Raw genomic sequence first — 27,278 nt, 5'->3', positions numbered from 1 at the left:
GACCTTACTACGCTTGCGCCATAGGGAGGATTCTTCCAACGCGCGCCTTGCTCGGCTACGCCTCGTTCCCCGCGCTTATTCCAGAATCCTCCAGATCAAAGTCTCAAGTGACCAAAAAAAATTTCCCAATCCAGTGATTTGGATTGGGAAATTTCGAACCCCTAGCCCTCGGTTATTTTTTTTTACTTCCTAACCAGATCGTAGAAGAGGTATTCCTGTTTGGACTTTTTGCTCACTTTGAATCCCGTGCTCCGGACGTATGCTCCTTGCAAGGGATCTTTTTCTTTGTTGAGCGTAGGGCAAGCCCATACTTTGGTGCTCTCTCCTTGTCTATCCTTCAAGGTGAGGATCTTAGACTTACCGAACTTTCCATCCACCTCTATCACCTCCGTAATCCTGTAGATTACCCCGATGGGTAAGTCCTTCCATTTCAGAGCTTCCTGACTCTGCTCTTCAACCTTTTCCTGGAAGAAATCTTCACTGATAAAGTCTTCTCCGATCGATACGAAAGACATAATTCTTGTATTTACCGTATGCTCAATAGGGATGCCGTCCGTTTGCATTTGGCCGTCGGGGTTGGAGGTTTTATGCAGGATTTCTGCATGTGCGGTAGAATCGACCTTTTGACACTACTTAAAACTATATTAATCTTACATTCGGCCATTACTAGAATATGCCCCATAAGTATGGGACAACTGTAATGCTTCACTCACTGGAAATTTAGAGCAAATCCTGACGGAGGTGGCAAGAATTGTAACTGGGTTACCGGTGTTTACAATAATTGAAAACATATATAAAGAAGTATATTGTGAGACACTAGAAAAATGTCGAAAACGCAGAAAATAACAAATGCTCTATAATGTCGAACAAAAGCATGCCCCTGAATATTTGTGTATTCTTGTTCCACCTAAGGTACAATCTATTTCCAACTATCCATTGCGAAACGGAGAGGATATGAAATTATTGTTGTGTTGTAGATGGTCTGTTACAAGGGAATCTTTCTTTCCAGCTACTATTAAGAAATGGAACAATCTCGACATTACAATAAGAAAGATTGATTCAGTATCCAAATTTAACTCTGTTTTAACTTGGAATAAGGATCGACCCGTTGTACCAAAATAATTCATACGGGCCTAAAAAGCTAAATATACTGATAATCCAGCTAAGGTATTCTGCATCTTTTCTGAATTATGACCTGCACCAAGTAAACATCATCAGAAAATCCGCTATGTAGATGTTGTACTAAGATGAAAAATGTTAACCATTACCTCTTTCATTGTCCTTTATATGTAGTCCAAAGACAAAGTTTATTCAATGATGAAGCTGGCTCTGTGGTACTTATCCACTTAATGTAAACATTTTATTATCTGGAAGCCCTGAATTAACATATGAAGAAAACAGTATTTTGCAGCAGGTTTTCAATGTATACAAAATTTCTTGTTGTATGATTTGTAAATGAAGGTATTCTTTTTGTTGTTGTTCATTTTAAGCCAACTTCTACACAAACTTATAAACAGAGTGTTCCAACCCCCGAAATCATCACGATGTATCCGTCACTGTTAGGAGCCAGAAAGTCGATAACCTGCTAATGTACGGATACAGCAAAAAAAATAACCGTATACCTTTATTCGTTTAACAAATAACCTCATTGCTGGATAATTTACATAAACCGTTATGCTGAAAGGTACCGTTTATAATTTATGGCCGCAGAAGAAATTCTTGTTCCACATCCATTTGAATAAAAAATGAAATAAAATAAATCCATAGACACAGAATCAGATAGGTTGAAAACAAATTGTGTAAAATGACAGACAGTTTCAACAAGTTTGCTAACTTTGAAAATTTAGAAACTCGAAAAGCTCAACCGGTGTTTTGTATTTCAATTATGTCGGATGTCGAAGAATTTTGTGTTCGTTCATCTAGTTGTTCCATGCAAACCGACAACGAATCTGAATATCACGCAAACTGGCACAATGCTACGACATGAGAATGTGTGGTATTTAAAAGAAAAATTGAAGGTCATTCGTATTCAAAATAAATCAGAGTTATATGCTAACAGTTCTCAACAACAAGCTTGCTTTAAGAGATGTTTGAAGTTGATCCTTGTACCTTCCTTTTATGTAGTCCCTATTTTTGAAGCTTGGATGATTATTTGAGGTGTAAAAATTATAACAATCGATATAAATTGATTCAGTTTAGGAGTACTTTGATTAACCAAGTTCATCAGTTGCCGTATGACGAAGCGGTACATGACTCAAATATAATGACTGTCAATAAATTTATATGAGTAAAATTCCAAAATCAAGGTAATCAGTTTTTGTTTTTTGTTTTCGTTTTTTTTTTTCATTTTTAACGATAATTTCAATTGCTTTTCACACCAGTTACCGACATCCTTGATTTCAGTTACAGACATCAACAATTAAGCATTATGAAAAACCCTTTAGATTTTCACTTCAGAATCCAGTAATACGTCTACTTCAATGCCTTACTATCACAAATATGCATGTAATTCTGGAATTACAAATAAATTACATTGTAACACTACTACTACTACCCATTATACAAACAAAGAAGAGTATAAATCTAAACTTCGCAGTTGTTACAAACTTATCGGACCTTGTCATCCAATTATGTTGAAAAAAATGAGGTGGGATCTTTTTTAACACATTGAATTAAAATAGTTTTGTGCAAATACTTAAAAAAATATTGACCTCCTATAAAAGTTGGGGGTGAAGGAATGACTATCTCCAAATTAATTTGATTTATTATTTGGGGGAGGGGGAGGATAACTAGAGAACCAAGGAATTAGTGTGCACCACGTGATTGGGGATAATTCCTTCATAGACCGAAAACTAAGAAAGCCCATTCAGCTCATTTTTCGTAGGCTAAACAAAAGTTTCGTGTAATAACGTTGTCTGGATTTTACATATAAAATCTCGGTCTCCATAGTGCGCGTTTTCATCATATATACATAATATTTCGGGTTATTACGCGTAAGTCTCGTAATATAACGCGAAAAGAATTTTATTAGTCCACGAAAATGAGCTCAATGGGCTTTCGTATATAACAGACATTCCTAATAATTTGATTTTAATAACAAACCATTAAAAAAGGTTGATAAAGTCACAGTCATGTTAGATTAAACATATTTATTAAGTAATTTGCATATTTTAACACCAAACCAAAACAATAGCAAATTAATCACAGGATTCAGAAACAAGACTTAAAATCTTATATCAATCCGTCTCCTGAAATCATGAATAATAATTATATCATATATCATAGCTCAAGGAAGTAGTGTTCTAGTGCTTATAACGTGCATTTGGTGAGTTTGGTGCAAAGCGAAGAGGTTGATACTTAATGCTCTATATATTTACTCAGATCATAAAGAATCATCAAAATTATTCAAAAGAAGTAACTGTGTAATTTAGGTCGTTATTACAGTCACTTTACAAGATGATTGATATTTTTTTATTCAAACAGGAAGCGTGTTACTTAAGTTTAATTATCTTCAGTTAACGTAATATTTTAAGTGAAGTCCTACAGATGCAAGAAACTTAATCACATACCTTCTTTTCATTAAACTATAAGTTGAAACTCTTCTGTAAAAACATTTTCAGTAGCAGTCTTTATAGGAATCATACAGAAGGTGATTCATGCATGTCAAAAACCCATCGAATTCAGTTTTAGTTTTATTTTGTTCAGAAACAGTTACTGATCACATAACCAGCCTTAGTTTTTCAATTTGTTGTTGCACTTTTGTTTGTTTGGTGGTTTTTTACACCATGAATCAATTTACCTTTCGCAGTGTCTGAATTTTGAATGGACTGGTACTTAAGTAGCATTCCAGCTAAGAATCATGCAAAATGTGATTCGTGGATGAAACGCCTACATATTTTTATTTTTGATAAATTGCCATAGTAAATAGAAATTAACTTTTGGTTTTTCGTATAACATGTGTTCTTAGGAGATAAAAAATAAATAGAATGCACTATACATTTAAAAATTAAAGGAGATAACTCTGTGAATGACTCTCAAATACAATAGAATCTATTGGATTTTCAATGTTGATTATTTCCTAAGAGCAGACAGATTAGAATGAATAATTACACATTTCATAATATAGACCCATAAAACAATTTCATTTCAAAAATACAAATTTGTAGCCTTTTTTTGGGATGTATCATATTTTTCAGATTTTGCATGATTCTTACGAAGACGGCTACTTTATTAACCATGTCAAAAGATCAACTGTTTCATATCAAATAATCAAAAGATGATTGTGACCTGTTAACATTTATTAGTTTAATTACATGTAATCTGCAATCTTTTCTAAGGCAAAAAGATCAATTTAAAAATAAATTTAATGATTTTAAACTTTGAATTATTCCTCAGACATATTGTTAATAAAATTAAAATGAAATTGAAACTCTAGACTATACCTCTCTTCTAGTATAGCTGGCAAAATGTTTAGACCGGACTAAAAGATGTAACATTTGAAACCCTAACATTGCTCAAAGAAACAGTAAAAACGTTTGAATTGACATTCTGAGGATTAGTGGCTATATTATCATATCATCTAGTGTGACATCATTGTACTTCCATCGATGTGCATAGGTTTTGTTTGTGTGCATGTTGTATCTTATTTATTTGTTCTTTCTGACAATAAATATGAAAATATAATGGTAATTCAGTGTATTAATTAGCTAAAGTAACGGTAATTCAGTGCATTACTTAGCTAAAATCATGATAATTCAATGCATTACTCATCTAAAGTCATGGTAATTCAGTGCATTACTTGGCTAAATTAACGGTAATTCAGTGCATTACTCAGCTAAAGTCATGGTAATTCAGTGCATTACTTGGCTAAAGTAATGGCAATTCAGTACATTACTCAGCTAAAGTAATGGTAATTCAATGCATTACTTAGCTAAAGTAATGATAATTCAGTGCATTACTGATCTAAGGTAATGGTAATTCAACGCGTTTCTGTTCAATATCCTTTTAATGGTTATGGTAATTTACAAACAAATCAATGAAAGTGTAGTATTTAAAAAAATAACGACAGACTGGCTCGCAACAGCGCCTTCCATTTTTTTTTATGTCCGTACTGGTTACGGTTATCACCTTTACGATTATATGGACAATGTAAGACTATGTAACACAGTACATTGTACTTCGGACAACAAACCAAAAAGTATATAAAAGATTCTACTTAATTTTTTTCTGTTTATGTTTTTTACTACAGAAATAACTTATTCGAATTTCGAACGTACCCATTATGAATGAACAAAGTCAGCTAGATTCTCTGGAGGTTTGAAGACCACTCACGCGACTTACAGTAATAACGTTATAAATAACAAATATTAATACTAATATAAATAAATCTGATAAAAGAAAATCTAAATTGATTTATTTTTTCTATTGAATTTTACAGAAAAGTTATGGTATTGACTTTGCTTCCAAGAAGACCGCTCGTCTCCCTAACAATAACACTCTTGACGATCGTTTGCTTTATGGTGTTGTTAATGAGGTTGTATTCAACGGAACATATAAAGCGAGGACGAGATACAATGGAAGAGCACGAAATTTCGGGTTTAAAACCGTATATTAAGTCGTACACTAAAATCGTAGAAATTCCACAAAGAAAAACTGATTATGAAACTGTAAGAACATACTCTCAAGCTGGTCAAGATAAAACTGTGTACGAAATATTACCGGTAAAGAACGGATTTTTCGTGGAAATTGGTGCTCTTGACGGTATCACTTTCTCCAATACTCTTTGGCTTGAACGGAAACACGGATGGACTGGATTGCTTATCGAAGCAAACCCTGAACTTTGTAACATGATCGACAAATTAAAGCGTTTGGTGTGGAGGTTGTGTGCTTGTATATCTGAGCAGAAACAGCATACTTTCATTCAAAGTGGGGCTGTAGGTGGAGTGTCAAAACTTATGAACGATAAAGTACTTTCAAATATGAATACAAAACATTCAATTACAGTTCCGTGTTTTAGACTGCAGACTGTAATGAAATATCTAAAAAGAACACGAATTAATTACTTCTCATTGGACGTTGAAGGAGCCGAAATGTATATCCTAGAGACTATTAAAGATGACTTAAAATCGAATGAAATTGTTGTAGATATATGGACCATAGAATATAGAGTGTGGAATGGAACAAAAAAACTTGTCAATGACTCCCTGCAGAATCTGCAGAACTTGAGAAGGTATTTCGAAGACGTTGGTGGTTATTTTGAACACTCCCAACTCTCTAATGATGGTACCAATCAAGACGGGTTGGCTTTAGACGTGGTTTTTGTCAAAATCAAAACTTGGTGTACGACCCACAAAACTCTTCCAAACGGTCAGAATTGCCAATAATGATTTTTCGTGGTTCTAAACTAAACTAAAATTCACTATTAATTTCACAATAACGGTTACGGTTTAAGTGTGTTTTTTTATGCCACCGACTTCATTCTTGATTTGGCATTCCATCAACCAACCAACCGAACACTTATTGACCAAAACCGAAGAAATAAATTCCTTTACATCTTATTCTACATATCTATTGACGTGAATTCAATATTGAGTATAGTTTGTTCATTACGAATATAGGTACAATTATGATGGTCGATAAATCAGTCATCTAGAATATCTAAATAGGTTAATATAATCACTGATTCAAGTATTGTATGGGATTTATATTGTAATCACTGATCGAGGTGCTATATGGGATTATTGTTTTCACAATTCAGGGACTCTGTGGGATTATCACAATCACTGATTCAAGTTCTTTGTGGAATTATCATAGTCACTGATTCAGATACTCTGTGGGATCATTATAGTTACTGATTCAGGTATTGTGTGGGATTATCATAGCCACTGATTCATGTACTGTGTGGAATTATCACAATCACTGATTCAGGTACTGTGTGGAATTATCATAGTCACTGATTCAGATATTGTGTGGGATTATCAAAATCACTGAATCAGGTACTGTATGGGATAGTTGTAATTACCTGTCCATGTTTTTGTAGGGGTATCGTAATCACCAGCACTGACTAGGGTTTTGTATTTTTGTGTCATGGTGAATTGATAATCATTGGCTTAGGTTCTGAATGGGGCTATCATAAATGCTGTTGTGTATGGAATTATGATGATCATTGACCTGTGTTTTACTTAATGGTATTTTAAAGAAGCAGCACGTCTAATATTTGTTAATACATGTACATGATTTTCAATATAACATCGAAAGTCATATTTGTCATAAGATATTTGTATTTCATTTGAAAATATTTTCATGAGAAATTTGAGTTTCAATGTAGTACTGAATTCATGACAAATAATTTTGTTAATAAATTATGTTAAAAGAGATAGGTGTACAATTCTATACATGTATATGTATATGTGTATATTGCTATTGATTGAAAATAAAGAAGGAAGAAAAGGCAACTCTAACCTCATGTATTTTTAGTGGTTAAATCATAATATTGTATATCTTTATTGAATAGTACTATGTATTCATCTTTTTATCTTGTGAGTATATTTTCAAAATTTTGTATAATAGTTGCTATGTGCATAAAAATGGTTGCTAAGGAGTAAACAATACCATTACGTGCATTTAAAACAGTATGTCAGAGTTCATCAAGTTGTTATCTTGTACAAAGCTTTTTTGTTTATCTGTCACCGGGTGTACTCGTAATTAAATGTCACTTTTGCTTGTTGTTATGTTGTTTAATTTATTTCGTTGCTAAGCAACTAAACAAGAATTTGATGTTGCAGCTGTGATTGTTGTGCTTTAATTGATGACTATCCCTTTTCAAAACTAATGAGATTTGGAATTGGGACCAAAAACGAGACTTGATACCCCTTCTCCTTAAGGATATATATTTAGAACAAGCCTAGTTATCTGTCTTAACATTTATACTATATGAGCAATCAAAATACATTGCCTGATATAATACGCCTACTTTCCTTGCTATCTTGTTTATCGTAGTCTATCAGGGGCCACTAATCACTAATGAGGCAGAAATGTAATAGGTACCAGTATCGCATTGCATATCCCTGAGCGGGTGTACGGACTTATAAAACAGAGCAAACATTACACTGTAAGATGAAAAACTTTTTTAAAAGAAAATCTAACATAATAACATAAAAATGTTCCACTGAAAAGGTTGCTTTGATGAGTGCAAAACGAAGGTGAAAGTAGAGAAAATGGCTATTTATAGTTCAAGACTACTTTTCTGTCCGATCTTCGTGGACTCACCCTATTTTCTTTGCGGGAAATTATTTTTTCACATGTCCTTAGAAATGCTACATAAGTGAAAGTTTTATTGAATCTATTTACATATTTTTGTTTAAAAAATCCTAAAAATATGCACTTCACTATAGAAGTCTATGGGAAAATTAATACGATACTGAGACCATTAAACACGTCTGTATAAACTACATATGAAGTTTGATTAAGCAGATTTTAAACCTATGGGTGTTATTTGGGGAGGGGGGATACAATCTTCGTCGTCATAGAATTGGCAACATTTAATTTTTTTCCAATTGTTATACAATTATGGATTAATTGATTAATGATTTAAAAAATATATTAGGATTGTAATTAAGACAGTATATTGAGTAGAAATTAAAAAAAAAACAAGTATAATTATATATATAAACGTCTTAGAATGTGACGACTCTATTCGCTACACTGCTCCATCGGATCTAATTGATACAGGGAAGATATGTAAACGTATAGAAAGGTCTGAAAAATTCCCAACGATGTTAGAACTGTCAAATTTGCGATGCAAATTTTTTGTCGTTCCCTCCGCGGGATCTCCAATGCAGATAAACTGGTAACTGTAACAGCAATTTTTAATGGATGGAGCATTGAACAATGGAATATGGAAATATTTGAACAACCATTTCATCAGAACAGTTGTATTAATTTAAACGGTTCTAACACCCACACATTCACCAAGTGCATTGTTCTGTTAATATAAACGATGTGGATAGTAAAGCCAAAAAGATAATCCTAATTATGTTCTTTCTCTGCATTGCTAGATCTGTAGAAGTCGAATTAGAACTTTGTGGGTATTACATTGTTGCATGTCACTTTGAATTTCATTTGTTTGAGGAAAATGTAAAATGTAAAGGGGTAACTGTACAGACGGACCTTAAATGTTATGTGCAAATGAAACATGAAATGATTATGCGTACCCATGTTAAAAAAGTGCTATAACTTAAAATAACGAAACAATAGCAAGTTATTATTAGATGTCTAAATTTCGCAAGCCTGTTGGTACACTAGTGTATAGTCACCTTCGCACAACTTCACCAATAAATTGTTTATCCTTTATTGATATATGGAAGCAAAGTCGTATTTATTTGCCTTCCTCTCATAGTTTTTGAGACACTTCATCAAACTGACTGCATGAGCTGAGCGTTTTATTTTTTAAAAGTCCTTGTCTGTCCATTTTGTTAACAGGCCCCGTGGTGCTAAGTCAGTTTTTGGCGGTTCATATGCATGAAAGACAAGAGTTTGTACTTTGACATAGATTTGCATGGTCCGCCGGGCTCCGGACCCTTATAGAATCCTTCGCACATGTCAAATGGACTCACTGGTCCATTTATACATCACATGCCCCGTGGTGCTGAGTCCGTTTTTATTTGGTTGTACACCGTAACTGATGAACTTCGCCTACCGAAGCGAGTCCGGATTTTATGAACAACCGGAGGTGCTAATCGTGGTAGTTGCCTCGTTATTGCATTACTATTAGAAGTCCAGTGTACACAGATTTTTTTGGTATATTTACAAACAGCACTAAATTCCTAACTGATAACATACAAATTCGTTTTGTACACAGTTTCCTAAAGTTTGTTTCGTAAATACATTCCGCCATGAAAAAAAAAATACCGTTCGAGGTTAACTTCGGTAAAACTACAAGGTTAAAAATCGGGATGTACATGTTAAATGCTTGGAAAATGTATCAGAAACTGAAAGTATAACTGTATCTCGTAGTTGAATACTTAACTGTACCGGATATCTTTCCAGAATTCTCATTCACCTTACAACAATTTAAATACTTTCAACCACGTTCTAAATGCCCGCGAGTTCGCGGGTGTGTTCTAGTCCGTATAATTACTGGTCACTAAATTATGAGTGGTTTCTATGGCAAGCCAAAGTGGACAAAACTCTACATTTTGTAATATTAGAAAATATTTTTTTAATATTACAAAATCATTTTTTTTAATATTAGAAAATATTTTTTAGTATGAGAAATTCATTTTGTAATATTAAAAATTCATTTTCTAATATTACAAATTCCTGATTTAGTAATATTATAAAACATCACATATTTTGTAATATTACAAATTGAATATGTAATATTAGAAAATGAATTTGTAATATTAAAAAATCACTTTGCAATACTGCAAAATCAGTCACATTTTTTATATTACAAAATGATTGTCTAATATTTTTAAAAAATCGTTATTGAATACGACAAATCAATTTTCTAATATCATAAAATCAATTTCTTATATTAAAAAGTCGTTTTTTAATATTAGAAATTCATTTGATTTCCTGATATTAAAAAAGTGTTTTGTGATATTAGAAATCTAATTTGTTGTATTAGAAAATGAATTTGTAATATTGAAAAATCATTATTTAATATTAGAAAACATACTTTTTAATATTACAAAATCATTTTTTTAATATTATAAATTCATTTTGTATTATTAAAAAATCATTTTCTAATATTACAAATTTTACTGATTTAGTAATATAATAAAACATCACACATTTTGTAACATTACAAGTTGAATTTGTAATAACAGAATATCACTTTGCAATATTGCAAAATCAGTCACATTTTTTAATATTAAAAAATCGTAATTGAATACATCAAATCCATTTTCAAATATTAGAAAATCAATTTCTTATATTAAAAAAATCGTTTTTTAATATTAGAAATTCAATTGAATTTTTAATATTTAAAAATGATTTTTTTAATATTTAAAACGTTTTTTTTTTTGTGATGTAAGAAATCTAATTTGTAATATTAGAAAATGAATTTGTAATATTAAAAAATCATTTTAGAAAATATTCATTTTTGTCCATTTTGGGTTGCCATAGGTTTCAGAGATTTTAATCCAGATGGCAACAGACTTATGGAAATCGGTAAAATGGTGAAAGTTTTAAAAAATATTTACGGAATTGAAGTAAAGTTATCTACATGATATAAATTCATTGTGAAATTGAGCAAAAGTAACAAGTCATAATATTGTATGTAAAAACACAAGTGCAATGAAAGTTAAGATTTTGGCGATATAAAGACTGGTTCCTCCGTTACACCCGTCTTTTTTACAAAAACAAATTTTCCCTGTACTAGGTCGTGACTCCTCCATACACACTAAATTGATAGTCATTAAAATTTTCAGCTTTTGTGAACATGTTCTCTGATATCTATATACACCTAAAAACAAAAGAAAATCATTTTACAAATGAATGATAAAACATAATGATATCTGCATATTCTATGGAATAAAAATGGACAACAGAGTTGGGATACCATTCTACAGAAGCTCATGTTCACGTTTCACGGGTTAAAAGTAATTTAGATGGAATACCACTCTACAGAAGCTCATGTTCACGTTACACGGGTTAAAAGTAACGGGTTAGGATACCCATTCTACAGAAGTTCATGTTCACGTTTCACGGGTTAAAAGTAACTTAAATGGAATGCCATTCTACAGAAGCTCGTGTTCACGTTTCACGAGTTAAAAACAATTTAGATGGAATACCATTCTACAGAAGCTCGTGTTCACGTTTCACGGGTTAAAAACAATTTAGATGGAATACCATTCTACAGAAGCTCATGTTCTCGTCATCTGGGCTAAAAATAGTTGTGGACTAGACAACTCTGATTAAAAATATATCGTTCTTGTGTATAAGTAGAAAAAGTAACGAATATAGGTACCCTTGTGTACCTATGTGAAACCTCCAAATTAATTTGGAACAAATATAAAATAGGTGTGCACAATGGGAATAAAAAATAAAGTATCATTAATAAATGTCATTCAGTGGCGTAGTAGGCGTAACGAATAAGAGATAGAAATACATCTGCGTAATAGAAGTACCGTTGAACGTTCACAAAGTTGCATGGCATACCCTTTATTAACAAATATAAACAAATCCTCACCCACACTCTATTTTAACATACCTGGCATGGGTGAACGGACCCATTTAACACACGTTCCAAAACATTTTGATATGGTGACGTTTGGATGGCTGTCGTTGAAAGGATCACCACAGAAATTGTTCATATGAGAATAACTGATGCATTCATAACACTGTATAGGATCTGAAGATCTTCCATCTGAAATGGTTTAAAAATTGAAATTATTTTCAATAAACCACTTAAATTCTCCAAAACCAACCCATAGTTCCTTTAAACGTTAGATATGGTTGTACGATAGAGGTGATTACGACAAATGCCGACTACTATTTTAGAATACGGATTGGCAACTCGTACGTGTTCATGTCTGACGACATTGTCAGCATTGTTTTCAGATGTCATTTTGGGTGCGGTTGACGAATCGATATCAAACATATTGGTGACGTTTCGGAAGGTAGATTCGACATGGATAACGAAAAATCAGAAGAAACTTATTCACAAAAGGAGGCGTACGCACTCTATCTTTTTTTTAAAGCGCGACGTGCATGTATTGAGTAAATCATGAACGCGATTGGACATAAATTAGGCGTATACGGAATTTAGTAACTTTACCTGTGCAAAAAGTCCAACAGAGATACAAAGATCAACTTATAGGAAAGTTAAGAGTTATCCATCCATCGACGAAATCAATTGGCATATCAGGCAACGTCAATTTAGGATACCAATTAAAGTTGTTAAAAATGGAAACTATCACCGACGAAACTGCCAAAGCAAACAAATTCAAAAACTTTTTCATTTTGCAAAACCTAATTAGAAGACTCAAATTCATCCAAATCATATCGAGATGAGATCGGTCAATATGTATTTACAGAATCCGAAGTAGAAAATGTTCTCTAGAATCTTGACTTTGGGAAGGCATCCTGCCCGACCTTATTAGCCCGAGACTCTCGAAAGCTAATCGTCAAATATTCTCTGTCACTGATTTTGGCTTACTTTCAACATCCGAAATGGCACGAATGCGATATGCCCTAAAATTGGGTGACTTCCGTTAGAATCTTAGTTCCTTCGATATGATTGCGTACTCTTTCGTAACCGTGATGATAGAATGTTTTCAATCAAAACAACTGGTTACCCGGAAACAGATTAAACAACAGGCAATGGCTATATATATATGATAATGTATATATGACCTGTATAGTCAAGTGTAACGAGCCCCAGTGTTTAAATTGGAAACTGGGTACTAATTTTACATGAATTCAATGCTACCTAACCGATCATTTCATCATTTAAACTTTAACTTCCCATTCTAATACAAGCAAAAACACACACAGACATGTGTATGTGTTATAAAGGTGCATTTAGCGATCTTTGGATCGCTAATGATAATGACCATGGAACCAGATTAAGAACCAGACTAAACAACTGCCAATGAATATTCATAGCTATCGGGTTCTTGTTAATGTATATTACCTATAGCCCCAGTGCCTGATTTGGAAACCGGGTAATGTTCAATGCTACCCGTTTTTTTTTTTCATGCCAACTTCCGGTCCTCATAACACGTAGAACACACGTATATGATATTTAAGAGGTACATTTTCATCTCGTATGAAGCTAGAACTATAACGCTATGGCGGTTAACACGGAACAGATCTGCGGCATAACGTGGAGTATAAATATATAATTATGCAAATCATATGCGAATATAAAGTACTGAAATTACGAGTGCAAGAAGTCGCTAACAATATTAGCAACTTAAAAACGGAAATGCGCGAGAAGTCAATGACTATCGTCCTACTTTACTTGTCAGTATAATTTCAAAATGTATGGAATATTGAGTTTACACACATATTTACAGTTATCGAATTATTACTCAGCATCTCAGCTATTAATCAATTGATCGATTTTTCAAATTCGTTCGGCCAGGCTTGGACAGTGTTCAGGAAATTCGCGTGGTCTTCTGTGACATCTCTAAGGCATTGTGTCTGACGGTTTATTGTTTAAGTTTCAACTGTATGGTTTTGCGCTGGTTTAGTAGCTATGTAACTGAAATCTTCGAATGCAGTATCTTTAGGTGGTAAAGCCGGGTTAAGGGAGGTAATCCAAATACAAACGTTTTCAGTTATTAGAACATTTGAATAACCCCTGATATTCGAGCGTCAAAGTGATACTGATGTATAAGGGATATATCTCCAAGAAAGGGTTCAATTTCTAGAACAAAGATGACAGCCTCCAGCAAGTTTGCTCTATGTAAATCAGAAAATGGAAATATTGGGTACCTTGAGGAATATATATTTCACTAGGTGGGCATTGTTAGGAATGACCCCTTCCGTTGCTTACCAAGATTCCTTTCAGATACAATATATACAATAGGACAAAAACTAATATGACAACTCAGATAGGACCAAAACTAATATGAAACAAAAAATCTGATAGGACGACAACTAAAAAATCTGATAGGACGACAACTGTTAAGACAAGTCAGAAAGGACAACTAATATGTTATATCAGATAGGACGATAAGTAATATGACAACTTAGAAAGGATGACAACTAAAAACTTAAGTAGGGCGACAACTAATATGACAACCCAAAAAAGACGAACACTGATATAGGACAAAATCTAATATGACAACTAAGATAGGACCAAAAATAATATGACAACTAAGATAGGACCAAAAATAATATGACAACTCAGAAAGGACGACAACTAATATGACAACTAAGATAGGACGACGACTATTATGACAACTCAGATCGGACAACAACTAATATGACAACTAAGATAGGACGAAAACTAATATGACAAGTCAGATATGTCGACAACTAATATGCCAAGTCAGATAGGACAAAACCTAATATGACAACTATGATAGACGAAAACAAATATGACAACTCAGATAGGACGACAACTAATATGATTACTCAGAACAAATACTTATATGACAACTCAGAAAGATAACAAGTGATATGACAACTAATATAGGACGATAAGTAATGTGCCAACTCAGATAGGACGAAAACTAATATGACGACTAAGATTGTACGAAAACTATTATGAGAAGTCAGCTAGGATGATAAGTAATTTAACAACTCAGATATAGGAAAAAACTAATATGACATTTAACATTTTCTATAAAAGAAGTAGTTAGGATTTAAAGAATGTTGTTTAATCGATTATTTTTTTTTTTATTTTTTATGACTACTTTGTCTAGAAGATCTCAATTATCTCATTCATTTCAAATAGTTCCCTAAACCCATGCCAAATTTTTAAAATAAAATTTAGTAATGACCGATGTTTTTCCTCAGAATTTTTACCAACATAATTAGACTTTTTCAGGATATTTTGTACAATTTAGAGTAAAATATACAACCATTTGCAAACACATGACATGATTATTTAAGTGTCTCCCTTCGTTTTATTACTGTATTTCATTTGTATTTAGTTCCTTTTCCTATTTTTCTCTTATTTATCATAATTTATACAGATTATTAGGCAATCGGTTTTTTATACTAGCTTTATCACGGGTATCTCAAGTCGAGCCCATTGAGCGAGCCTGAGATGCCCCCGAGAAAGCCAGTATCCAATACCAGTTGCCTAATATCCTGTTTTTCGGTAATTCATAGGTAACATTTTATTTTCGGTTTTTTTTGTATGTTAAATAATACGAAAGTCAACATCTTGACCTTGAAAAAGAATACTTTCATGATATATGTTGTCGAGATGAACCAACGTCATTCAACTCCACTGTGACACATGCCTGGTTTTAAACTGACTTGTTATTTTTATTATTATTTTGTTTTATCAGGGCCAGTACGCCGTAACAAGCCTTATGGATCTGTGTACATCAAAGAAAAATGTCACAAATTACCGATAATCATGCTTATTTAACCTTCGTTATATTTACAATTATCAATGGGGAAATGTACATATATGGCTGATTTGATAACTACTAGTAAATAAACTATAATTACGTAGACATAGACTTTTACCATTCAGCATTTGAAAAAAAATAGTAGCGAGCACCGCGAAGCAGTTGTGAGCTTTACGGTTATTTCCGGTCAGGTTCTCCCAATATATACTAACGGAAAAAAAAATTGTCCCAGAAGTAACAAAAAAGTGACTGTTCCTACGCAGTAAATTCAACATTTTCTTTTACCAAATAGTTATAAATTACGTTTTAGTGAAACAACTTCAGCTTTTGTATGCACTTGAGTCTTTTCTTATGTTTTTATCAAAAGATATAGTGTGTTAAGGTTTTAAAAGGTTCGGGAAAAGTTGGATGTATATAAAACAGCCATTTTATGGCATTTCAGAATGCTTAATTCCCATTAGCTCTATTCCAGGGCCCTGGACACACTGGGATCACTAGCCGCTTGGTACCTATACTTCCATTTGTCATTTGTTACGCCCTGTGGCCACTCTTACAACAAGTCTTTAGGACAATTTTAGATCAGAGATCAGAACAATTCTCGTGCAATTCTTTGTCGTAATTAATACCAAAAATTCTCGAGGCATTGTTTATCATATTAATGACAGACCGTTTTAAGTGAAAGAGACCCCCCCCCCAAAAAAAAAAAAAATGAGAAAAACACGCTTTGCTTACATCATATCCGAGTAATTTACTAAATCTCCTTCTTACTCTTTTCTCAGAAAATGACCGTATATCAACCAACACACACACACACACACACACACACACACACACACACACACACACACACATATATATATATATACCTAGTATAGGATCAGTGCCATCACTTGAGAGTGCAAGCTTCACCATTACTATACACTTACTTAAATAGTCCGAATTATTTCCTCTGACCCTGCAACCCTCCTTTTTTTATTTGGATATTGATATGTCGGGTTCAATATCCAAATAAAAAAGAGGAGGGTTGCAGGGTCAGAGGAAATTCGGACTATTACTAATATAGGATAAATATCAACACTAGAGAGTGCAAACTTCACCATTAATAACATTTTATTGAAGATAAAATGATTTATGTGGCCAAATTACCCCTTTTTTACCCTCAATCTGTTATCTAATGTAGCCCCATCTCACTAGCTGCATTCAATTTATGCATACCAATGCAGATCATCCAATCGAATTAGCACGATTGATCACATGTTCGCTCTTTAATTTTGTAAAGAAAGCTTCTTGTGATTTATGTTTAGTTGATGACCCACCTCCTCCCCTTACTACCTCCAATTTCCTCTTATAGAAATGTACAATTAGTTTAGTTTGGTTGATCGATGTTAGGACATACCTTTTTTGTTGTAAGGAATTTTGTGTACTTTTTAGGGAGTGTCAACTGTATTATTTGCCTCATCTCTGACAGTGACACTCCAATTTAATGTACATAGGTTACTTAGTTTTACTGTTTGAGTTTTTGTCCTTTAATAAATGACATTTATGGGATATTTTTGTTTTATTTATGTCCTTACCAAAAAAAAACTTAGTGGAGTGGCTTGCACAGTTGTTCTTTTTCCTGAAGGAATAACTTGGGAATTGGTGTAATATAAATATATTTATATACACTTACTTAGTACAGGGTCAATACCAACACTTCAGGTCTCAGTATCGTATTAATTTTCCCATAGACTTCTATAGTGAAGTGCATATTTTTAGGATTTTTTAAAAAATATGTAAATTGATTCAATAAAACTTTCACTTATGTAGCATTTCTAAGGACATGTGAAAAAATAATTTCCCGCAAAGAAAATAGGGTGAGTCCACGAAGATTGGACAGAAAAGTAGTCTTGAACTATAAATAGCCATTTTCCCTACTTTCACTTTCGTTTTGCACCCACCAAACCAACCTTTTCAGTGGAACATTTTTATGATATTATGTTAGATTTTCTTTTAAAAAAGTTCTTCATCTTACAGTGTGATGTTTGCTCTATTTTTTAAGTCATTGTTCATGTCTTTTGACAAAACATTAGTTTGTAGAGAGGCAAAAAGAAAATGCACTATATTTTTATGGCATCCATGTTTTGACGTACACCCGCTCAGGGATATGCAATACGATACTGGTACCTTCACAGCGCAAGCTTCACCATATAAATATACACTTACCTAGTATAGGATCAATGCCATCACTTGAGAGTGCAAGCTTCACCACATATAGAACTGAAAAAAAATAAATTAGGCATACAGTTGGTGTTCAGGCCTAGCAATCTCAAGTTTAAAATTTCCTCAAATCCTGAGTCTCTCAAATTTCAATTTCAAGAGATCTCATTGGTCGAAACTTGAGTTGAGGAAATATTTGAGGAAAGTCCTAATTTGGGATTTTATTATGAAACCGAACACAGGGCTAATCAAACAATGGTGGAAGTATATAATAAGTATAATATTTCACGCCATTGTTCATTAATGAAAAAAATGCATGAAGTCTTGAATCTGCACAAATTCTACCCCATCCCACAATTATTTTTGCCTCGCTGTATTTAGTATTTAATTATATTTACTTCATGTTAAAATATGCAAATTACTTAAGATCTTAAACAAGCTGGTTTTGGCCTATTTTTTTATAATTATAATACAAAACTTTTATTAAGCCTATCATGGAGTCTCACGGGGTAGTTAATTTAAACATATTTAAGTAATTTGTATATTTTAATATCAAGTCAAAAAATAGAATAAAACGAACTTCTAGCAAATTAATTACACGATTCAGAACTTTTAAAAACAGTAGTCTTTGTAAGACTCATGCAAGTTTTGAAAAATGTGATACACCCCAAAAAGGCTATACATTTTTATTTTGTTATTAAGTAGCTTTATATGTCTATATAATGAATTATGTAATTATTCATTCCAATCTGTCTGCTATTAGAAGAAATTCAACAGTTTCTATTGTCTGTTAGTGTCATTGACAGAGTTACCTTACTTAATTTTGAATTCTACAGTGCATTTTATATAATTGTTATCTCTCATGAAAAAGGGTTCTATGAAAAGCTACATATTTTTTTTATTTACCTAAGCATTTTAAACAAAATATCAAAAATAAAAATATGTAGGGTTTCCAACCATGTATCTCATTTTGCATGATTCTTCGCTGGAGTGCTACTTAGAGTTATATCAATCCGTCTCCCGAATTCATGAATAATAATTATATCATTGATATATAGCATAGCTTAAGGAAGTAGTGCTCTGGTGCTCTAGTGCTCATAACGTGCATTTGGTGAGTTAAGTGCAAATTGAAGAGGTTGCTATTTAATGTTGCAATTATTTTACTCGGGTCATAAGCAATTTTCAAAATTAGTGGCAGTTAAATACTGACATTAAGGTTACAAATAAACATAAATATATTTACAATACAGCGAGTGATAATCTAATGTGATATTGTATTTTTTTTATACCCCCGCTTGCAAAGTAGAAGTATACAGAAATAGGGATGTCTATTCTTCATTCCTTCCGTCCGCCCGTACCTCCTTTCTTCCTTCCGTTACATAGAGGTGTAGTTATCTATTATCCCTTATCCCTCCTACACCACCGAATGGATTCAATAAAAAATTATCAATATTCCCATGGTACACCTCCTATTTTAGATTTTGATCGTAATCGATTTGGGGGTTCTCATTAGCAAATCATTGACTTCTTTATTTATGAATATGGCGACGCGAGGTACCCATCTCTTATCAATGACCCATCTTACATGAATAAACGTAATTAATGAAACCTTTGATATTTGCATATGCTCATTGTACATCTCCGATTTAAGATTTTAATCAAAGTCAAACAGTGCATGTTATCGAATGGAGAAGTGAGCATTACTAAATGTTTTCTAGTTTTTTCTTGTATATATATATATGTAGCTATCTAACACGAGTATTGCAATATCACTGAACCATGATAACCTTAACCATAGTCCGGACTTCCTATCCAGTTAAAAAAGGAGGGTTGCAGGGGCAGAGGTAGCAAAAACACACACACACACACCGGGAAGCAGTGGCGGATCTGGGGGGGGGGGGCTGAATAAAATTGTTGAAAAAATGTATGTGTTAAATCATGAAAAACACTAGTTTCGTGATCCTCACCGGTGATCCTGTCAAGAATTTTATTTGCCCTTCCCCTCTTACCTAAAACTCTGGATCCGCCACTGAGAAGGTTTATCAATCATTTTATATGTAGCTTTGGCATTTTTATTTTATGTTCGACTGTACAATGTTAGTTCTCGAGATTGATCCAATTATATAAATAAGGATAGCAGATGTCAAATAAATGTGTGAGAATCCAATTGTAAGTTATTTTTGTTCTGTATACTCCAGAATATATTCTCCTTGAATACAACAGTGGTTCGTCAGCTTGTGTATTGATATTTTAACTGATCAACCACTGGAGTTCGATAAAATATACATTATACCTTGCACCGAAATGTCTATTTTAATATGTACGTATTTAGACTGACGTATTACATCATTTTAACGTCGTTACTTTAAAGAAAAGATCCGGGATTGCGGACTGTTTCTTGTTCGTCCTATGAGAAAAAAAAAACTCTCTATTGTATTTTCAAATGTATAGGGCATTGAATCCCATATTTCGGACAGGTCAAAGTATGAGGAGCTTCAGTGCAGCTCTAAATCAATTTAGACAATTTGTAAACAAGTTAAGCAAATCTCCAAGCCTAAAAGTTATACGTGACGTAGAAAATGTTGCGTTCTTTTTGTTCAATTCGTTTTTATATACCTTCATGTGTAATTCAAGTGATCACAACCACAATTACATTCGCTTTTTTGTAGTTTTATGACTAGCCACTCAGCACGTTTATGAGGCATTTAGCCCGGATAACTTCTCATCAGTGTGACTGACTACTCATTAAAGTCAGTTAACAGTCTTGATAACCTCTCTTCAGTGCGACCGACCAATCACTGTAGTAAGTATACAGTCGGGATAACTTCATACCAGTGTGACTGACCACTCACTATAGCCAGTCTACACTAGGGATAATTTCTTATCAGTGTGACTGACCACTCACTATAGTCAGTCTACAGTCGGGATAACTTCTCATCAGTGCGACCGACCAATCACTGTAGTAAGTGTACATACTGGATAACTTCATATCAGTGTGACCGATCACTCACTATGGTAAGTGTACAGTGTGGATAACATCATATCAGTGTGACTGACCACTCACCATAGTCAGTCTACAGTCGGGATAACTTCATATCAGTGTGTCTGATCACTCACTATAGTCAGTCTACAGTCTGAATAACCTTTTTGCAGTATGACTTACCACTCACTATAAGTCAGTCTTGTTTGATCCTGACCAAATAAGTATGAAAAGTACAAGTGACACTGATCACTCACTATAGTCAGTCTACAGACTGGATAACTTCTTTTCAGTATGACTGACCACTCATTTTAGTCAGTCTACAGACTGGATAACTTCTTTTCAGTGTGACTGACCACTCATTTTAGTCAGTCTACAGACTGGATAACTTCTTATCAGAGTGACTGGCCACTCACTATAGCCAGTCAACAGTCTTGATAACTTCTTATCAGCGTGACCAATCAATCACTGTAGTAAGTGTACATACTGGATAACTTCATATCAATGTGACCGATCACTCACTATGATAAGTGTACAGTCTGGATAACATCATATCAGTGTGAATGACCACTCACCATAGTCAGTCTACAGTCGGGATAACTTCATATCAGTGTGACTGATCACTCACTATAGTCAGTCTACAATCTGGATAACCTTTTTGCAGTATGACTGACCAATCACTCTAAGTCAGTCTTGTTTGATCCTGGCAAAATAAGTATGAAAAGTATAAGTGTGACTGACCAATCACCATAGTCAGTCTACAGACTGAATAATTTCTTTTCAGTATGACTGACCATTCATTGTAGTCAGTCTACAGACTGAATAACTGCTCGTCAGTATGATTGACTAATTACTGTACTATAGTACTAGTCAATCTATAGTCGCGATAACTTCTTTTCAGTGTGACTGACCACTCACTATAGTCAGTAAACAGTCTGAATAACTTCTTGTTAATGTGACTTTTGAAGAATTCTTTTCAGTCCTTAGAATACTAGTCAGACTATAGAAACCTGGTCAGTATTTTGGATCCTGGTTAAACTGATTAAATTCAAGTCAGTCTTCTTGAATCCTGGTCATTTTGTTTAATCCTTGCTAGTTTTGTAGAATCCTAGGCCGCCTTTAGAATCCTTGTTAGTCTTGTTGATTTCTGGTTAGTTTGTTGAATCCTAGTCAGTCTTGTTAAATTCGTGTTAGCCTTGTTGATTCCAGGGCCGTCTTCAGAATACTGGCTAGTCTTGTTGAATCCTTGTCAATGTAAGACTTTAGAATCCTGGTAAGTCTTGTTGAATTCTGGTCAGTCTATCTAATCCTGGTTAGTTTTGTTGAATTCTGGTTAGTCTTGTTGAATCATGGTCAGTCTTGTTTAATCATTGCTAGTCTGGTTGAATCCTTTGCCGTATATAGAACACTGGATAGTCTTGTTAAACCCTGATCAGTCTTCTTGAACACTGCAAAGTCTTGTTGAATCATGGTCAGTGTAAATAAATCTTGGTCAGTCAGACTGAATTTTAGTTTAATACGCTTTTTGACAATGTGTCCTTTTTTCCATGGCTATGTAGAGATTTCCCACCATTCATTGAAAGTCCAAAGGCTATTTTTACAGTTTGGTAGGATTGTTGTCTCTCCGCCCGTTCCATTTCCCTCTCAACCATGCACACTTAAGTAGTTGTGTCATGTATAAATTGCAAACCTTTGTTTCCAATGTCGGGAATAGACACATCTATGAGAAACAAAACTTGCTATACATATACACGTACGTAATATGTACCTGTATGAGAAACAAAACTTGCTATACATATACACGTAAGTAATAGGTACATGTATGAGAAACAAAACTTGCTATACACATACACGTAAGTAATAGGTACCTTTATGAGAAACGACGCTTGCTATACATATACACGTAAGTAATAGGTACCTGTATGAGAAACAAAACTTGCCATACATATACACGTAAGTAATAGGTACATGTACGAGAAACGACACTTGCTATACATATACACGTAATTGTGCAGGGATCAACAAAATCGATCAACAAACACTAGTACTTATCTTAATTTGATTTCTGGCAATTATCTTGGAAAATTACTGAAAGGTATCTTTTACTTATAAGGCAACTATCAACCTTGAAGACAGCAGCAGCAACTCAATGTTCTAAATGTTGGGGAATACGAATACACACAATATGATTGATTAAACTTACAGGTTATAAGTTGGCACAGCACTATTGATAATCCCATTTTGAAAGACATAACACTCTCTCCACCTTAATTCAAAGAATCAAGTCAAGCCATATTTGATGACTAATTCCATGGTACATACATTTACGTTGCTTTAGGATACACTGGCATTAATACACTGATTCAATAAATGTGTATTGCTTTTAGCTTTAACTACGTTTACTACGTTCAATAAACTGAACCGTGAACCCCTCGGATGGTTCCATCTATAAGTTGCAGCGATTTATATCGGATATGATCCGGACTGTAAAAGTAATATTATAATTCCCACATGACACAGTTAATTTCCCCCGGTATGTTTCTATTTTCCTTAAAGTTTGCCTTTTATCGATATCGAAAATAAATCCATTACGACAGTGTATCTAGCTATATATTAACATTCTTTTATTGATGTGTTCTTTCAATATTTGAAATATTTGTGCCTTGTTCAATATCATTGGTCTCCCAATTAACAGCTTATACATACAAAAGAAGTCAGGATGACGTTATGTATTTGATTATCGATCGGATGCTTTCTACTACAAACAATGTTTTCTACTTCAGTGTGAATTAGAATCAGGATCTATATTATTGATGAACTACTCGCATTAATAGTTAAGTAATAAGTGATCTGTTAAGTTCTATCAAGGAAGAAAGAACACGAGTGTGTTTTACGCACGTTAATATAGACTCATCAATGCTAGAATCAGATAGGATATAGAGAACAAATTTTGCAGAACTCTTTATTATTGCTTATTGCGTTTCTGTCAATGTGAAAGGTGACACAACACGCTGAAAGCCCCTTCGAACAAACGTTGTTTTTTTTTCGTCTTCATATGACGTACCTACAGTGCCACTACATTGTTTTTTTCTCCTAAGTCCAACAATGGAATGACAAACTATACAGACTGGTTATGTGACTGTATCAGAAATTAATGTGACTATTTGTGGGTTTTTAATAGCCTCGTTAATCCTGAAGGGGCACAGAGAGGATATGTATCACTTTCTGTATGATATTTGTGGACTGTTATTTTATTCTGGAAAGTATCGCCTATCACATCAAACACTTGTACATATATTTAAAATAGCTATCGGCAATAGAAATATATTTCAGGCACATATATGTTTAATTTAGGGTAGATCATACCTAATATTTTTAATAAATAAAATTTCCTAGTTTTGTCTCAAAAATTTAAAAAAACATAGGCCACCAAAGTTGACTTAGAGATAATCAAGACTTATTAAAGCCAATATTTTACTGCATTTTTTATATGGATTCCTTAGGGAATTTTCAATATTTCGCAGATTCTAAAAAACTGGTAGATTAATTTTCTTGTAACTTTATATAAAGAAAACGTCACTGACATTCTTTCATATTTCAAAACAAAAATTGGGGTCACCAAACTCTTTTTGCAATGTTAAAATAAACTAAAATCTTTATACATTACAACAGAACATTTTCCCGCCAATTATCCCCCTTGAAAGAGACTAAAAAAATTCAGAAAATTTCTTTAATTTCTTAAAAATTTATATTTTGTTCTGAATTAATTTGATCTTTGTTTACGAATTACTTCTTTGTACATATATTATTTGCGCCACAATTGTACATTTTTTAAATTGTTTAACTGCGTCACAAAGGGTATCTGATATGTGCCAGTCTATCTGTACACGTATTTCAATATACCTAGAGCATATGCAAGTAAGTATTGTAAACGTTGGTCAGGAGATAAGAAATTGATTGATACTGGTGGCCCCGGTAATCATTATATGATATTTAACCTCATTATAAGTCATAAATGATAGGGAGGTTAGATTTAGGTTAAAAACACAGTTAAACAGACAAAAAAACTGTACTGCTATGTACTGATGAACAGTGTATCATTTTGTGACATACACATGAGATCTCGTGAGACCAACGTAAAGAAAAAGAATGCCAAATACTAGGAGTAGCATTTACACGAAAAACAATATCAATGAGAAACAACCAATAAAGAAATGGACGAAAGAAGACCTTTATTGTAGTTCTTGCACAGGGGTTCGCTCCCACTATCAAGTATGTAGACCCACTGGTATATTATTATAGACTAATATACTAGTGGGGCTGCATATTTGATAGTCAGAGCAAACCCCTGTGATCACGGATACTTATTTCAGGCGCAAACGAGTTCATGTACAATGATTTGTGGGAAACGAACACCTACCGTGTTTGGCATATCCCTATTTTCCGTACCACTCATAATAAACGATGACTCTGACGTGTATTATAAATTGCGATAATTATGCACAACTATATACTTATGAGAATATAATTAAACATAGATCCACACGAATATCGAAGCATAGTTTTGCATGAGGATATCTAAGCATAGTTTAGCATGAGGATATCTAAGCATAGATCCATACGAGATATCTAACCATAGATTCATATGAGGATATCTAACCATATATCCACCTGAGAATATCTAAGCATAGATCAAAGCAAACAAATCTAAGCAAATATCGCAGATACCCATTTTAGTTACTATTGAACATGTAACTTCCTTGAATCTTCTGATTTTAATTTTTAATATTTTAGAGTTATCCCTCTTTAAACAGACTGAGAATGATTATATAACAATTTTACACATACAGTGGCTAATGTACCAGATTTACTAAAGCATTATATGTTAGCCCGTCCATTCCATCCACGGAAATGTTTTATAGAATAATAAACAGTGAATAATTCCGTAGTCTCCTTCGACCAAGACGATGATGATCTGGTTATAGCAATACTTGGAGGCATGACACCAGCATTGCAAGCTCGGAGTCGGACATATACGGAGTTTCCTTCTGTGTCACATTTCGGAGTATATGATTAAGCTACGCGATGTTCAAATATGACCTATATTGTAATTTAAGCAGCATTATATAAGAATGAGACTAAGGCTTTTTTGGTTCTTTTTTTTATATTATTACGTTTATATACTAGTAACTGATTGACGATATGTATCTTTTCTCTTGTTTTTTTATCCTTCTGTTAAGTATACCTTAATATGTTTAATTTCATGAAGAAATGTGAAATTTGGAGGAAATCAATCAATCAATCAATCCATTAAGTATTTGCCCTTGAAAAAAAAAGAGATTTAATAATATTAAACTAATAAATAACGGGTATGCAATGAATTATTTTTTTCTGACCAAACATTTTTCAAATACTTAGTAGATGCAAATCAAAAAAGGGACTCGTGTTACCCACCTATCGACCAAACTGGGTTTATACATGTCATTGTTAAATATTCGACTATCTTATTTATATTAGAGCATCAGGAGTTTGTGTCTCTAATGGTCAGGCGGGGTTCTTGTTATTCGTTCGTTTTTCCGTGTTGTGTCTCTAATGGTCAGGCGGGGTTCTTGTTATTCGTTTTTCAGTGTTTGTGTCTCTAATTGTCAGGCGGGGTTCTTGTTATTCGTTTTTCCGTGTTTGTGTCTCTAATGGTAAGGTTGGGTTCTTGTTATTCGTTTGTCCGTGTTTGTGTCTCTAATGATAGAGCGGGGTTTTGTTATTCGTTTTTCCGTGTTGTGTCTCTAATGGTCAGGCTGGGTTCTTGTTATTCGTTTTTCCGTGTTTGTGTCTCTAATGATAGAGCGGGGTTTTGTTATTCGTTTTTCCGTGTTGTGTCTCTAATGGTCAGGCTGGGTTCTTGTTATTCGTTTTTCCGTGTTTGTGTCTCTAATGGTAAGGTTGGGTTCTTGTTATTCGTTTTTCCGTGTTGTGTCTTTAATGGTAAGGCGGGGTTCTTCTTATTCGTTTGTCCGTGTTTGTGTCTCTAATGGTAATGCGGGGTTCTTGTAATTCGT

General features: G+C 33.5%; 2 protein-coding genes across 4 annotated transcripts in view; one reads left to right on the top strand and one right to left on the bottom strand.

Annotated features, from left to right (window-relative positions):
- Positions 1–7,727, top strand: part of LOC148611049 (uncharacterized) — a 38,270-nt gene extending 30,543 nt beyond the window's left edge. For both annotated transcript variants that reach the window (XM_088591119.1, XM_088591118.1), the window contains exon 2: positions 5,438–7,727. In XM_088591119.1, coding sequence (XP_088447245.1) covers positions 5,445–6,383 — 939 coding nt within the window. In that variant the 5' untranslated portion in view covers positions 5,438–5,444 and the 3' untranslated portion in view covers positions 6,384–7,727. The remainder of the gene's footprint in view (positions 1–5,437) is intronic.
- Positions 7,728–11,222: 3,495 nt separating this feature from the next.
- LOC148611048 (UPAR/Ly6 domain-containing protein qvr-like) lies at positions 11,223–24,051 on the bottom strand. 2 transcript variants are annotated; one of them, XM_088591116.1, is made up of 4 exons: positions 23,426–24,051; positions 18,249–18,302; positions 12,218–12,373; positions 11,223–11,470 (listed from the first exon to the last, which is right to left on the bottom strand). In XM_088591116.1, exons 1-4 carry the CDS (start codon positions 23,472–23,474, stop codon positions 11,271–11,273), a joined length of 459 nt encoding a protein of 152 aa, XP_088447242.1. In that variant the 5' UTR covers positions 23,475–24,051; the 3' UTR covers positions 11,223–11,270. The 2 variants fall into 2 exon arrangements, with proteins under 2 accessions (XP_088447242.1, XP_088447243.1); XM_088591117.1 differs by lacking the exons at positions 18,249–18,302; positions 23,426–24,051 and adding an exon at positions 16,910–16,970.
- Positions 24,052–27,278: the final 3,227 nt, after the last annotated feature.

Source organism: Perna viridis, chromosome 7 (assembly GCF_037379345.1).
Source record: "Perna viridis isolate PV_CMFRI_1.1 ecotype Kerala chromosome 7, ASM3737934v1, whole genome shotgun sequence".
Taxonomy (NCBI): Eukaryota; Metazoa; Mollusca; class Bivalvia; order Mytilida; family Mytilidae; genus Perna; species Perna viridis.
The sequence above is the reverse complement of the archived record's forward strand: the minus strand, read 5'-3'. Positions and strand labels throughout refer to the sequence as shown.

Excerpts from the sequence above, each read along its gene's own strand:
- LOC148611048 (XM_088591116.1), bottom strand. The coding sequence starts at position 23,474 with ATGTCTTTCAAAATGGGATTATCAATAGTGCTGTGCCAACTTATAACC. Across the intron at positions 18,303-23,425 it reads GCTGTGCCAACTTATAACCT|TTCTATATGTGGTGAAGCTT; the intron begins GTAAGTTTAATC and ends ATTTTTTTTCAG. Across the intron at positions 11,471-12,217 it reads GGTCCGTTCACCCATGCCAG|GTGTATATAGATATCAGAGA; the intron begins GTATGTTAAAAT and ends TTTTGTTTTTAG.